Consider the following 15,729-nt stretch of genomic DNA (forward strand, 5'->3'; position numbering starts at 1 on the left):
CAGCTGTGATGGTGGCCGTGGCTACTGGCTTTCCACCCTCTTTCCACCATAAAACCTTTTTGTGTCCTTTGGCTTGATTTTATACACTTTCTAAAAATTAATTTAAGGTATTTTGTTTGACAGAAGGATAGGGTCATGCTGTTCTAACCACCTGTAACCCAGCCGCCCCGGTCCCTTCTCTGCCCTCCTTCTCGCTCCCTTTGCAGCCTGACAACGTGAGCTCCCACTCTCCTTTCTGGAAACACTTCTCCCTGCCACCACTAACATAACACACCCATTCCTCTTCTCTTGCCTGACATTGTGCCCCCGCTCCCTCACGGGTCCTCTGCCAGCTCTCTAACTATAGACGTCCCATTGAAATAGAAACTTCCTTTTTTTTTTTTTTTTTAAGTAAACAGAGTTTTATTATGTAATTTGTTTATGAATAAATGTAAGTAATTTAGTACAACAAATTAACAAAAAAACTAATGTGACATGTTGAGGCGTTTTGCATCACCTATTATTATTTATTTATTTTTTTGTATTTTTCTGAAGTTGGAAATGGGGAGGTAGTCAGACAGACTCCTGCATGCGCCCGACCGGGATCCACCCAGCATGCCCACCAGGGGCAACGCTCTGCAAAGAACTCATAAAACTCAACAACAAACAAACAAACAATCCAATAAAAAAATGGGAAGAGGACATGAACAGACACTTCTCCCAGGAGGAAGTACAAATGGCCAACAGATATATGAAAAGATGCTCATCTTCTTTAGTTATTAGAGAAATGCAAATCAAAACTGCAATGAGATACCACCTCACACCTGTTAGATTAGCTATTATTAACAAGACAGGTAATAGCAAATGTTGGAGAGGCTGTGGAGAAAAAGGAACCCTCATCCACTGTTGGTGGGAATGTAAAGTAGTACAACCATTATGGAAGAAAGTATGGTGGTTCCTCAAAAAACTGAAAATAGAACTACCTTATGACCCAGCAATCCCTCTACTGGGTATATACTCCAAAAACTCAGAAACATTGATACGTAGACACATGCAGCCCCATGTTCATTGCAGCATTGTTCACAGTGGCCAGGACATGGAAACAACCAAAAAGCCCATCAATAGATGACTGGATAAAGAAACTTTCTTTACCTGCTTTTGGTACAAGGAGTCAACTGCATCACCCTCACTCCCCGATCTCTGTCTCTAACCCAGACCTCACTCAGCCTTGAATTCCAATTCTATTATATTCCTACGTCAAACTCAGTGTGTTTAAAACAGAATCCCTCTCACCCCACTCTCATTTCTTCCCTTAATAATGTCTGATATTTGAGGATTCCCCATAGTTGGTCCAAGACAGCCCTATCATTCTTGTCTCCAACTACCATTCGATCCCTACTCTTCCATTCTTCCAAAGTAGTCACATTGCTCCCGGAACTCACCTTGGGTTTTCCTGCCTCTTGGCCTTTCTTCATGCGCTGTCCTTTTCTGGAAGGCCCAGCCCCATTGAGTTCTCTCCCCCCACGGAGACTACCTCGATCCTTTTGTGCCCCTTCGAATGTCTATTTCTCGAAGCCCTTCCTAACAACACCTAGCAACTCCTTCTCCCTCCAACGGCTCCAGTCCGCAAGGCTGGCATGGTCCCAGCAGGGTTCGGCAGTGACATTATCACACCAGCACCAGTTCTCCCAGAGCCACACTTCTGTGGTTTTTCTGTCCTCTTGGTGCCACCCCAGTGAATACCTGGGAAGAGATGCCAGGTGTCCTCTGGTGTAGAATATGGGGACGGGAAGCAATCAGAGCTCTTTTACAGTAATGCCAGTACTTATACTTCTGGCATTTTAGTATCCAAAATCTGAAACTCCCAGACCCCAAACGAGAGGGTTTGTGAACCTGGTAGCGCAGATCCTAATTTGGCACCCGCGAGGCCTTCCAGCATGTCCCCGGCAGCGTCCTCTGTCCCGGTGCCCATTTTCCATTTTACTTGGTTATCAGTCAAAAATGCCCCACATTGATGTTTAGCTTGAGGGCCTCAGGGATATTTTCAGGACTTGGTGAGAACGTTAGTCATCTGCAGGCAAGCCTCTGCTTGTAGGGCCCATCTGTCCCAGTGCTGCCACACTCTACGGTCACCCTTTCAGGCTGTAGCCTGAGATAACAGGTGTCCCTGTACAGATAGAGGACATGGTTCCCTGTGTGTCCGTCCCTTCTGTAGCAGGTCTTAAAGTCAATCAAGGATTACTGACAAGGCAGCACCGACTGAGCTGGGGCTGGACTCAGAAGCACTGGTGTCTGCCTGGAGCTCCACACTGGTGTTGGGATTTGTTGTACAAGTTGTGGCTGATGTACTGCCAAGAGTTCTTAATTACTGATAGGAAGTGAGAGGATGTGCAGGTGGAGGTCGCGCTTTATTTCTGGAAGGAGAATGAGGGCCCTGGTCGGTGACATGGCAGTAAGCCGTCATAAGAGCAAGTCAAGACTCAGGCGTAAGTGGAGAGTGGAATGAGGTCCTTTTTAAAATCACACGTGCCTGAAATCCACAGAGTCAACATCTTGTTTTTATTGTCTGTCATTCTTCCCTTCACCGGATGAAAGCATTCCTCCCTTTCCTTAAGATGTGCTTCTATCATATTCCTTGTGGACCTGCCAGTCACTTTTCCCCAAACCGTGATCACAGGGAGAGCATAGTACATGGGCTAGCTAATCATTCTACGGCTTTGGCAAATTCTGTGAGGATAAGTATGTATATGGGCCAGGCCGGGCTAGTCAGGACTTTTCATACGAAAGATGACAGGGAAATGTGTCTCTTTGTCCTTTGACAACTAACCACAAAAATAAATGCCCCAGAGTTGCTGGTTGCCCTGGAAGGAGGAACCTACAAAAAGGAAACTAATAGATAAAAACTGAAGTCACGTGGAGAGAACAGACAAGAGACAGTTCAAACTGAGATGCTGTCTTAGCACCGGACCCAGCTCTGAGCCTCAGACCAGATTTCTCTCTGAATTCCATGTACACGATAGTGGCTCTCTCCTCTCCCTTCAGGGTGTTCTTTTCTTTTCTTAAGTTAGTTTAAATGCTCTCTAACACTTCCAAGAAAGTGGCCTCGGAGACCAACCTGTCCAATATCTTTATTTTATAGACACAGAAAAAGAAACAGAGAGAGATTAAGTCACTGCACAAAATTAGCAGCTTGCTAGTGCCAAAGGCCTGACAAGAACATCTTGCTGGTAAGAATAATATTAAAAAGTAACCCAAGAGCACTATCTGAAGTTGATGAATCACAAAATGGATGAATACTCAGATTGTTCATACAGCTGTGAAAGAAACGATCAGAAAGACCAAACACAAAGAGTATTCACCTTGGGACAGTGAGACTAGAGGAGGTGGAGGAGGTCTTCTTTTTGTATTTTATAGTTGTCTATATTTGTAGTTTAAATACTTTTTTTAACCCTGTGCATATAACAAGGAATAGAGTAGTTAAAATAGATAACAGTCTCAAAACATATAAATTATATAATTCTTAAGACATACACAATTCTAGAAGCTTATATTGTAAAGAAGATCTAGAGCAATCGTCTTAGATAGCGACTAAATATTCTAGAAGCAGCCACCCCCTGGTCTGCGGTCAGCAGAGCGGCTCTCCTCCAGAGAATGTCATCAGTCGTGACTGTCACCACCACTGCTGCCAGCACCAATGGCAAATTCGTGAATACTGTCACAAACGATTGTAGCTATTACTGAGCATTTTGCACCAAACACCGTATATGTGCTTCATTAACTTAACTCAACCTTTATAGAACCCTAGGCGATAGGCCTCTTTTTATTATCTCCATTTTACAGACGAGGAAACTGAGACACAAAGACATACCAAGTTCCTCAAGGTTACACAGCTGGAAGCAGCGCCGATGGGATTTAAATTGAGGTCTGCTCATGATTATTATGTGACAGCGCCTCTAACTGAGGCAGCAGGACATATCCAGTACTTCCATGTACAATGCGATTTCTGCAGCCACAGAAGGCCTTTGTCTTGCGGGTCCCACCCAAGACTAGCTGTCACTCTGTCACCTCTACCCCCTTTGTTTCTCTGTTCCTGGGGTGTAGACTCTGTGGTGGAACTCACTACAGCTACATACAGAAACAACCTGGCTGTGACCTGAAGACATTTCATTGGAATCATTTTAGGTAGGTAATATTTATGATCCAAATACTAAGCTTTACAAATGTGTATTTACTGGAGGAACTATAAGAATATACAAAGCAACTTAAAGGAGTTGGATTTGAAATCAAGCAATTAAATTTGCCCCCAGAACTTATTTCAGTTTTAGTGCTATCAACCAGCATGCATGACATTCAGAGAGACTATTAAATGCTTGGTCTCTACTAACTACACGTCATCTATTCACAGCTATCACTGGAGGCCGAAAATGCAGTGCAAGGGCTGGAAGACAGACTAATTGGTAAGAGATTCTCAGTGCATCTTTTTCAAGTTAAAAGCGAATCCACATTTCTGAGAACATTCAGGAACCATGTCACATAATAGTAATAAATACTATCCCGGAGTTCCTTGGCACAGAATGCCTACATACTTGTTGTTCTGTCCTTCCCCCTCCTCTCTGAAAAAGATGCTCACTGTAGAAAAGAAGAAATAAAAGAATGTCCTACGCAATTAGAATTAAACCCTTAAAAATGGCTTTGTTCCTGAAATCACAAATAGCCCTTCTTAGCCTCTCCTGCCAGAGGGCTCCTCAGTGCTGTCCCTGGTGTTAGTGATGATGCCACCCATTATTTGTGTGGCCTGGACGAAGGCCCAGGCTTTTTCAGATCAGTGAAATAGAAAGTTCAACTACTTTTAGATAGTCTTTTAAAATATGTTTTAAAGATCTATACCATGTTATAAAATCTGCTATCTGGTCTTTTAATATTAGACATCTGAACATTATTAATTTGTTATGTTACTCGATCGCTGGAGAGACTTTTTTATCATTTAAATATACTACTGGATTTCTTTTCTTTTTTTTTTAAATGTATCTTCCATATGCTGATGAACAACACTAATTTATAAAAATGAGTTTTTAGATTTCTATTAACATCAACCTATCACTGAAGAACCAAACATTTCTTAATAAATAAAAAACTGAAATATGTAGAAATGTTTTTTGGCAATCTCATGAGAGTAAGTAATGAAAGAAATGCACGTTTGGACTTGGGCACTCAGAGTAGTTTATCTTCTCTTAAAGGCTGACCATTGCTAGTTCAGTGTTAATGGCCAAGATACACAGCCAAGGGTTCCGTGGCGTGAATGCAGGCTCCGCCTCGCCTGGACACCAGGCTCCGATTTTAACCTCTCATCCAAAGAGGGAAAAGAGTTCTTGAAGAAAATCCAAAAATGCATTTTGGCAAGCTTAAGAGTCGTAGCTTAGCAGCATGAATTAAGAGACTTGTGAGCATGAAAGAGAACTGTAAATTTTAAAAGGCTTTGACCCTTCTTATCTTCCGACCAACTGACTCTGACATTCCTTAGAGGCCAAAGGATGAGACAGATGCAGGAACAACGGGCCGACTGACCCTCCCCTCAGGAGCCAACGGTAAATGAAGCCCATCCCAATGTGTCCTGGAAGGACTGTAATAAATGAGGTTCCCTCCCGGAGAAATGACTAAAACCACTAAAATAAGTCTTAGATAAAACCACCCAATTATTTAAATGCAATTACTCTTAAATAAAAATGGAGAGCAATTTATCATAGCCACATGAAGTTTCCAGCGTGGTTATATACATGGCTGTGTAATGTCGAGTCACTTCTCTGGCATCCCATCAAATGGAATCTTCTATCATGTGGTATTTACGGCCATCTCCAATATGATAAAAACCATGTAACATCTTGAAATGTCTTTTGAAAGAACACTGTAGTATGTACAGATGTAAAGAGCTTATTTTACGAATCTTCCCCAAAATGTGTAAATAACGAAGTCTATCGCATACCACCTTGGGTATTTATAATTGTACTGTAAGATTTTTATACTTTAGGTGGTCCTTCATTTAGGGGGTAGTATAGATACCTGGATCTGGTCATTCTTTTAAACATATAAAGCAAATGACAGTATAATACACCTGGATATAACTGTTCTTTTTTAAAATATAAAACAAATAATGGTAAAGGCCACTTGGGTGGGTGTAGGCTCTGTATGATGACGTGAAATCCACAGATGGGAGTCCCTGGATCACCTTGTCCCACACAGTAATAGGAACGTTTATCCAAGCGCAGGAGGCCAATGAGAGAGCCTAAATTAATAATTAGCATTTTTTGCTCTTAGCCTCTCCAAGGAAGATATCAAGCTACACTTTTTTTTTTATTATTATTAAAAGGCTTTTACTGAACAGCTAAACGAGAAAGTCATGTCTACCAAGACTACAGATAAACATTCCAAAGAATAAAGGAAAGGTCAGTTCCACACCAGCCAGGTTCCCACCAGGGCTACTTCTGGCTGCGGAGTGAGGGCTGAGCCTCTGCTTAGGACCAATGTTGTACTGACTGTGCACGTCATCCATCCAGGGACACAGCTACATCACCCGTGTGTGCGGATGTGTGCGTATATCCATACGTACAACTCAGCAGGATGCATACTGTCAAGTTTAAATAGGATACAATTATTGTCCTAAGAATATTAGCCCCGAGTACAGAGAATACCACGTATATTTAACTACATTTGAATTCCTAGCTTGACCTTTGAAGTATGACCTTATATCTTGACTGGGCCTACTGGTAAAGAAAGGCGCATCTGTAATCTCAGAAGCCCTATGCAACGCACACCAGGGAACCAATATTAATAAGTGTTGTTGTTAATGCCTTCTGAATAAGGCAGGATTGATGTAATAGTTATAAGTATAGGGACATCAAAGTTTACTAAGTGACTTTTGTCTTCTAGTGGACATTTGCTGATCTCTAAAATATATCATAAGGGTAAACTAAAGACCCACAAAAATTTTAAAAGTGTCACAATGAGCCAGAAGACAATGAAGTCATATATGGTATATATTAACTTAATAAATTTTATTTTTTTGCCTTTCTGGAGCTTCATGCTATCAGCTTTAAAAAATGATTACTATGGCCCTGGCCGGTTGGCTCAGTGGTAGAGCATCAGCCTGGCATGCAGGAGTCCCAGGTTTGATTCCCAGCCAGGGCACACACGAGAAGTGCCCATCTGCTTCTCCACCCCTCCCCCTCTCCTTCCTCTCTGTCTCTCTCTTCCCCTCCTGCAGCCAAGGCTCCATTGAAGCAAGATTGGCCAGGGCGCTGAGGATGGCTCTGTGGCCTCTGCCTCAGGCACTAGAATGGCTCTGGTTGCAACAGAGCGATGCCCCAGATGGGCAGAGCATCGCACCCTGGTGGGCATGCCGAGTGGATCCCGGTCGGGCGCATGCGGGAGTCTGTCTGACTGCCTCCCTGTTTCCAGCTTCAGAAGAATACAAAAAACAAACAAACAAATAAATAAATAAATAAAATGATTACTATGGATTATCAGTAGGATATTAGGATTCTGAGAGCGGGCACTCTGTACTTCACTGTGTTTCCACATGGAGGGACTTGTAGGTGAGGAGAATTCCTGGCCTGTATCCTCCTTCCGCTCTTGGTGGGCATGGGCAGTGGGTCTGGGCATGCTCAGATCAGCCCTTCCCTTCCTTTGCTTGCTCTGGTTCTGCCCACAGGGAGGGGTTTCCTCCCCCTCTGTGGAGGGGGCATTTTCCCCAGTGCAGCTGGTACAGGGCTGGCTAGGGATGGATAGGTCAGTCGCTTAACTCAAGGGTGAGGTATGAGCAGGCTTACTTGGCCCAGCAATGTATCTCTTTCTCCTCCATTTCTCCCCACTGCAAAGCTGAGGCTTGGGTCGCTCTCCCCCTGATGCCTCAGATTAGCATTCAAACGGTCCCAGTGAGTAGGGGGAAGGGAGAGTCCTCCTCAGATACACATTATTCATGCATCATTGGTCTGAATGCACCTTGGATATTACAGTGCAGCTTCCAGCCAACAGCCATTTGTTCAGTGTGTATAAGGGGAGGCCAGCCCCAAGCCTGGTAAAGGGCAGAGATGTGGGTGGCCTCAGGTTGACTCGATGAAAGAAAATAAAAGCATTAAATAGATCCACCTCCTCTTGGAAGGCAATTTGTGGACTATCTGTGATAGCTCAACTTCTGCCCTGGGTGGCAGGGCCTATTTATTCCTTACCTGGGGTGTGGGAGAGCTCCTCTCCATCGTCTGTCCTAAGGGGTTCAGGTAAGTGCGAACTGTTCTACAGCCTTTCATTTCCAGTGTCTCTACCCTCTCCTGAAGACAGAAGATTTAACTTTATACCCTTTTTCACTCAGCTGATCTAAATAGCTAGTGCAAATTTACTGACAAATCGTATGTCACATCTTTAGTTTCTGACCCCATAATGCTACCACTGTTTTGACTGTTATTGGTTGAAAAAACAAGGCATCAGTGTAATCTTTTGACCAACAGAATGGAACTGTTGTGGCTTAGAGGTTTAAAGCACAATGATAACAGTCAAACCTTTTTCTTCTTAAAGTTGTACTTATAACCAGTAAGTGTAGACATTTTTGTACAATATTTCTTATCTTTTGAAATTAAATTCTATTTCTTAAATTTCACGTGATAAACAAAATGCAAAACAAAAATCCTATTGGATTTTCATTTGCCAAAAAATGAACCTCAACCCACAACTCACATCTTTTATTTTTTATTTTATTATTATTATTTATTATTAAGTGAGAGGTAGGGAGGCAGAGCAACAGACTCCCGCATGCACCCTGATTTGCTCCACCCAGCAAACCCCCTACCAGGCTATGCTCCATTGCTTGGCAGCTGAGCTATTTTTAGCACCTGAGGTAAGGCCATGGTACCATCCTCAGCATCTGGGGCTAACTTGCTTGAATGAGCCACAGCTGCGAGAAGAGGAGAGAGAGCACAAGCAAGAAGGGGGAGGGAGAGGAGTGGAGAAGTAGATGGCCACTTCTCCTGTATGCCCTGACTGGGAATCATATCTAGGACTTCCACTGATGCTGGAAGGCTGATGCTCTACTACTGAGCCAACTGGCCAGGGCAACAACTCACATCTTATGCAAAAATTCACTCATATGAACCTTTGACTTAAATATGAACCTTAAACTATACAATTTCAAGAAGAAAACATAGAAAAATCTTTGTGACTATAAGTTAGGCAAAGATTTCTTAGAGACGACACCAAAAGTGTGATCTATAAAACAAACAAAATATTGATACATTGGACTTCATTAAAATTAAAAACTGCTGCCCTTCCAAAGGCGAACGACACAAAGAGGACACCTTGAACAGTCTGTCTTCATCTCACACTTTCTTCCCCCCAATCCAGTTTCCCTCCCCAGCATCAACCGAACACTGTTACCATTTCTCGTGTTTGCTACCAAGCTAGCCCATACATAACAAGCATAGAGAGATATTCTAGAGGGGTCAGCTAAAGTGGGTTTATAGTTGTGACTGCACGAAACAGTTTATTCTTTTTTTTTTTTTGTATTTTTCTGAAGCTGGAAACGGGGAGAGACAGTCAGACAGACTCCCGCATGTGCCCGACCGGGATCCACCTGGCACACCCACCAGGGGCGAAGCTCTGCCCACCAGGGGGCGATGCTCTGCCCCTCCGGGGCGTCGCTCTGTTGCGACCAGAGCCACTCTAGCGCCTGGGGCAGAGGCCAAGGAGCCATCCCCAGGGCCCGGGCCATCTTTGCTCCAATGGAGCCTCGGCTGCGGGAGGGGAAGAAAGAGACAGAGAGGAAGGAGAGGAGGATGGGTGGAGAAGCAGATGGGCACTTCTCCTGTGTGCCCTGGCCAGGAATCGAACCTGGGACCTCTGCACGCCAGGCCGATGCTCTACCACTGAGCCAACCGGCCAGGGCCTATTCTTATATTTTTATTTATTATTGTCTTATTTTCCATAAAAACAACTGTAAGCCTACTTTTACCCACCCTGTATATGACAATTCTATTGCTCCTTATCCCAAGATTTCTTTAAACATACTATTTTCATATTCAATACACTTACTAGATTATTCAGTGTGGCCCACACTTTTGACAGTGTTCACTGGACATGCACATAGTTGAAATCACATTCTTTGGAAGTTCATTAGTTTTGAAATTTGCTTAAGCAAATATGAAAAAAAAATAAGAAAAAGATTATTTGCTTCAGTTAAAACAAACAAACAAACAGGAATCGTCCTTAGTTATCAGTCTGGCTGTGTGTTACAGGCCATGCTTCATACTGTAGCAATGTCAGTCAGCTCTTGTATCCCGGGGAGAGGCGGTATCTGGGCCTGGCACCAAATTATGATCTGAAGGACCTAGAAACCAGTCTCTCCAGCTGCTTCCATTTCTTTGGGTACTTGTGTTTTTAAATAATAAAATTCTCTTTTAAAGAAAAAGAAAAATTACTTTAGTCATTTTGATACTTAGAGGAAGTATTTGTCTAACGCTGAATTGAAAACATTTTTCATACTACACAGCCCAATTCACTTCCTAAATGACTCATTGAATACCTAAGTAAGAAGAACACTCCTGTATTGCTCTAACTCATTGTCCAGTTTTATTTCTTCAGGGCATTTATCCTTGAAATTCCTGCATTTATGTATCTGTGTTTATACTTCCTGCCTGAGGCTCAGCTCTCCCCACCTAACCCTACCCCCTCCAGCTCTGGGAGATCAATGCTTCAGGAGGGGACGTTTTCTCTCCAGTTGTGCATGGCTGTGGTTTAGGACCTACGACGCACAGTAGGTACTCAACAGACACTTCTCCATTAAGTGAATTATGTTTCTACCACTGGGGACTGGCTCTTATTCCTACTTTATGGCTTAGAAATTCAGCAGCTGCTTCCAGATGTAAAAAGAGATGGAGATGGCCATTTAGAATATCTCACATTGTTTCTGCTACACTAGTTTGGAGCATCAAAGTTTGGAGCTACCTGATTTTATAACCTCTAAGCCTGTTCTGTCCAAATGCGGTAGGCACCAACCACACATGGCTACTGAGCACTTGAAATGGGACAGGTCCAAACTGGGCTGTGCGGTCAGTGTGAAGTACACACCAGATGTTGAAGAATTAGTTCAAAACAGGAGTCTAAAACAATCTTATTAAAAATGTCATATAGCCCTGGCCGGTTGGCTCAGCGGTAGAGCGTCGGCCTGGCGTGCGGGGGACCCGGGTTTGATTCCCGTCCAGGGCACATAGGAGAAGCGCCCATTTGCTTCTCCACCCCCACCCCCTCCTTCCTCTCTGTCTCTCTCTTCCCCTCCCGCAGCCGAGGCTCCATTGGAGCAAAGATGGCCGGGGCGCTGGGGATGGCTCTGTGGCCTCTGCCCCAGGCGCTAGAGTGGCTCTGGTCGCGGCAGAGCCAGAGCGACGCCCCGGAGGGGCAGAGCATCGCCCCCTGGTGGGCAGAGCTTCGCCCCTGGTGGGCGTGCCAGGTGGATCCCGGTTGGGCGCATGCGGGAGTCTGTCTGACTGTCTCTCCCCGTTTCCAGCTTCAGAAAAATACAAAAAAAAAAAAAAGTCTTATTACTTACATGTTGAAACTACTTATAATATATTGGGTTAAATTAAATATATTATTAACATTAATTTCACAATTTCTTTTTTCTTTTTAATGTGACTACCGTACTAGTAAATTAAAACTGCATTATGTGGCCGGCATTATATTTCTACTAAACATAGCCCCCGGAGGCATGGCTGGTTCTGAAAGTTGAAAGTTCCCTCATGTCTTCTCACAAGGGTTACTGTCTTCCTATCCTATTAGACAGCCCCCTCCCCCAAGGGCACCACTGAACTGGAATCACACAATGCAGAGCCCTAGAATCTAAGGACTTGGTCTCTGGGATGGGGGTAATGGACTGGTCCACAAGAGTGGCAAACAGATAGCCTCCCTTTTCTTCTTTATCTGATGACTTCCCAGCAAGGAATATCAGAAGTTCTTCTATGCCCGTGTTTCTCAAACTGCTCCCTTCTCCTAAGACATTCCCATATGGTAGGCCTGTTGGGGACACCTTCCCTGCTACTCCTGGAGAGGGACGAGGGGAGCCCATCATCCCTGGCGGAGCCTTCTCCTTCAGGCAATACAAGGAGACTCCATTTCCCTAGAGAGCGTTACCTGTGAGGATCACATGACGAGGCCAAGTTATACAGGGAAGCCAGTCCTGGCAGGAGCCTTCTGCCAATTAGGCACGGGGAAGAACTCTGAGAGAAAGGCGAACAGAGCAGGCCCTGGGGTGGAGAGGACTCTGCGTTTCCTCTCACACAATTCAGTATTAACTTGGGGTCATGTCAAAGAGCCAGACAAATGACGTGAGGCCTCAGCAAAGGAGGGAACAACCCAGTTACAAAGCCCGGGTTTGACGTTACAATAAGGGTCACATTTTCTCCAGTTTATAAAAATGTTTAAAAGAAAGTCTTAATGAAAAAGTACAAAACAATCGCCTACTTATCTTAAAACGCACAGGCTATTGTTATATTTAGAGTAAGTTTAGGGGGTGAGTGCGCATCTAGGTGGAAATGTGCTAGGTAGTGGGCAGAACGTGGCTTATTTGTAGAATACTCCCTTCAGGATGGCCTCCTGGGTCAAGTCCATCTTGAAAAGTAAATACAATCTTCTGATCATATTTATCTTATATATAATTTATATGTAATTATCTATCTTTTGACCCAAAAATCATTATCTCAGAGAAATGGCCCAAGTTAAAAAGAGATTGCAACAGATACTTTCTTCATCCTCAAAGTAAAAGGTAAAGTGTCAATGAAAGTGCCATATTAGGGTTGCTCAAACTTCATAAAAACAAGATGCCTAGAAAAATACAGTACACTGATGGGTGTATAACTTAAAAAGAAATACCTCCTGGTTTGGCTAAATTTAGTTGGCAGCCCTCACGCTCCACAGCACATTTTCCCCTGGAATTCAGCTAATACAAATAAAACAAACAGAGGGAACCTGGCCCCCCTCCATGGGCATTACATCATTCTTCCTTATTAGGAAAACTTCTTCAAACTTGACATTTTGCTCTAAATAATCAGAGTTTAATTCTCAAAGAGCAACAAGGAGCTGCTCTACTCAGAAGGGTTGCTTTGTGTCAGGTGAACTGTGAGTGACATATAGGTTCATTGTAACAATATTTTAATTCCCAACAGTAGCACCATTATGGGAAGCATTAAGAAGATACATTTAATGTTTCATGATGACAGTACATTTAAGAAAGCACATTTAATGTTCCTTACTTTTTGCTTTCTAGGTATGTTTGGTCATATGCCTGTGTTATGGGGAACAGAAACAGGAGAAACGAGAACTTCTTGGATTCTTGGTCTATCACAATTACAATATTGGTTTGACTAAAGATTTTGGCATCTGATTGATCTTAAGATGAAGTAGAGGTGAATAAGCTAAGAAAGACTCCTGCTCCTCTCCCCGAAACATCCATCAATGTGATGTTTAATTTGTTAGACAACTCTGGGTTATCATTTTTGTTCTGAGACTTGACCAGATTAACATGCTAACCTGGCAGCAAAAGCAAAAATAAACAAAGTGCATTCACTGATGGCCTCTGCACCGCAAAGCAGAACACCAGCAAAACGAGAGGACAACCTACCGAGTGGGAGGAAGTGTTTTCAAGTCATATATCGGATATGAGTTTAATACTGTAAAGCCAGGAGCCAGGGCCAGAGCCACTATCACAGCAGCCTTCTGGCCCATGCAGGTTCGCATTGGATTCGGACAGTCGGCAAAGAAACCATGGAGCCAAAAACTGGTGGGCCATAGCCTTTAATCCTACCTTGCACCCGGCGGGCAAGTGAAAATACACACTGGGCTCCAAAACCCCAGTCACATTCAGTGCTCACAAAGCTACTGATTTATCCGAGTTTCCTAGAATCAAAGGTTTCTAGCTCACCAGACTTATTCTCCTCAGTTCCCCATCTCCTTCCTTATCCCAGATACAAACTCTGTACAAACTGGCATCTCACTCAGCACTCCGCCATCTTGGCTGCTTTTCCTGGCCTTCTCCACGTGGCCTCCTCCCGCTGCTGGCTCTATTCTCTCTGCTCTCTCATGCTAACCTCAGGAATCAAGCGCCAAACTCTCATTCCGTCCCCATTTTATAGTGTAGAAATCCAAACCCTTAATCCAATATACAAAACAGGGAAGTCTCTAATACAAAGTCACCCTCTGAGGCATGATAGGATTGTACCGCCCTACATCAAAAAGGGTAGGAAAGGCTAAAGGATTCTGCCTGCCCTTAGCCCACCCCAACACACATTAATATCACCTGAGTGACGGCCTCCTCCTGTTATCTTTAACAAAGTGAGCATAATACATTTTATGTGCCCAACAAATACCAAAATATATAAAAAACTCATAATGCAACTCAGTTACAAAAGAAACAACAATCTCATTTAAAGTGGGCAGAGGATATGAATCGACCATTTTCCAAAGACATACAGATGGCCAATAAGTATATGAAAATGTGCTCAACATTACTCATCTTCAGGGAAATGCAAATTAAACCACAATGAGATATCACCTCTTATCTGTCAGAATGGCTTTTATCAAAAAAGACAAGAAATGACAAGTGTTAATGAGGAAGAGGAGAAAAGGGAACTCTTGTACACTGCGGGTAGGAATGTAAATTGGTGCAGCCACTATGAAAAGCAGTATGGAGGTTCCTCAAAAAATTAAAAATAGAACTATCATATGGTCCTCAGTTCTACCTCTGAGTCGTTATCCGAAGAAAATGAAAGCACTACCTGGAAAAGATACAAGAACCTTCCTGTTCATCACAGCATTATTTACAATAGCCAAGATGTGGAAACCTATGTCTGAATGAATAAATCTAGTATTTACTATTATTCAGTAACAAAAATGAAGGAAATCTTGCCATCTGCACGACACGGATGACATTTGAAGGCATTATGCTAAGTGAAATAAGTCAGAAAGAGAAAGACAAATACATATGATCTTACTTATATAAGAAATCTAAAAAACCAAACTCATAAAAAACAAGGAACTGACTGGTGGCTGTCAGCAGTCGGAGGGGGAGGGGAGGGGGAGGCTGGAGGAGGGAGGGGGAGGCTGGAGGAGGGAGGGGGAGAGGGGGGAGATGGGGGAGGGGTGAAAAGGTACATACCTCCAGTTATAAGATAACTGAGTCTGGGGGGTATAACATACAACATGGTGGCTTCGGTTAACAATGCTGTACTGTGTATTTGAAAGTTGCTGAGAGTAAATCTTAAAAATTCTCATCTCAATAAAAAAATGTAACTATGTGAGGTGGTGGATGATAAGTGAGTGTGGTAATCACTTTGATATATATCATACATACTAGAGAATCCCTACATTGTATACCTTAAGCCAGGGGTTCCCAAACTTTTTACACAGGGGGCCAGTTCACTGACCCTCAGACCATTGGAAGGCCAGACTATAAAAAAAACTATGAACAAATCCCTATGCACACTGCACATATCTTATTTTAAAGTAAAAAAAACAAAACGGGAACAAATACAATATTTAAAATAAAGAACAAGTAAATTTAAATCAACAAACTGATCAATATTTCAATGGGAACTATGCTCCTCTCACTGACCACCAATGAAAGAGGTGCCCCTTCCGTGGGGCGGGGGCCGGATAAATGTCCTCAGGGGGCCGCATGTGGCCCGCGGGCCGTAGTTTGGGGACCCCTGCCTTAAACTA

At 43.3% G+C, this 15,729-nt stretch overlaps 2 protein-coding genes across 11 annotated transcripts in view; one reads left to right on the forward strand and one right to left on the reverse strand.

Moving 5' to 3' along the window:
- LOC136337775 (3-oxoacyl-[acyl-carrier-protein] reductase) overlaps positions 1 to 15,729 on the forward strand; it is a 115,353-nt gene that overhangs the window by 87,424 nt on the left and 12,200 nt on the right. Inside the window, exon 5 of the mRNA XM_066279560.1 lies at positions 4,385 to 4,436. Coding sequence (XP_066135657.1) covers positions 4,385 to 4,436 — 52 coding nt within the window. The remainder of the gene's footprint in view (positions 1 to 4,384; positions 4,437 to 15,729) is intronic.
- Positions 1 to 15,729, reverse strand: part of PALLD (palladin, cytoskeletal associated protein) — a 583,598-nt gene that overhangs the window by 51,118 nt on the left and 516,751 nt on the right. The gene's annotated exons all lie outside the window — the stretch shown is intronic.

Source organism: Saccopteryx bilineata, chromosome 1 (assembly GCF_036850765.1).
Source record: "Saccopteryx bilineata isolate mSacBil1 chromosome 1, mSacBil1_pri_phased_curated, whole genome shotgun sequence".
NCBI lineage: Eukaryota > Metazoa > Chordata > Mammalia > Chiroptera > Emballonuridae > Saccopteryx > Saccopteryx bilineata.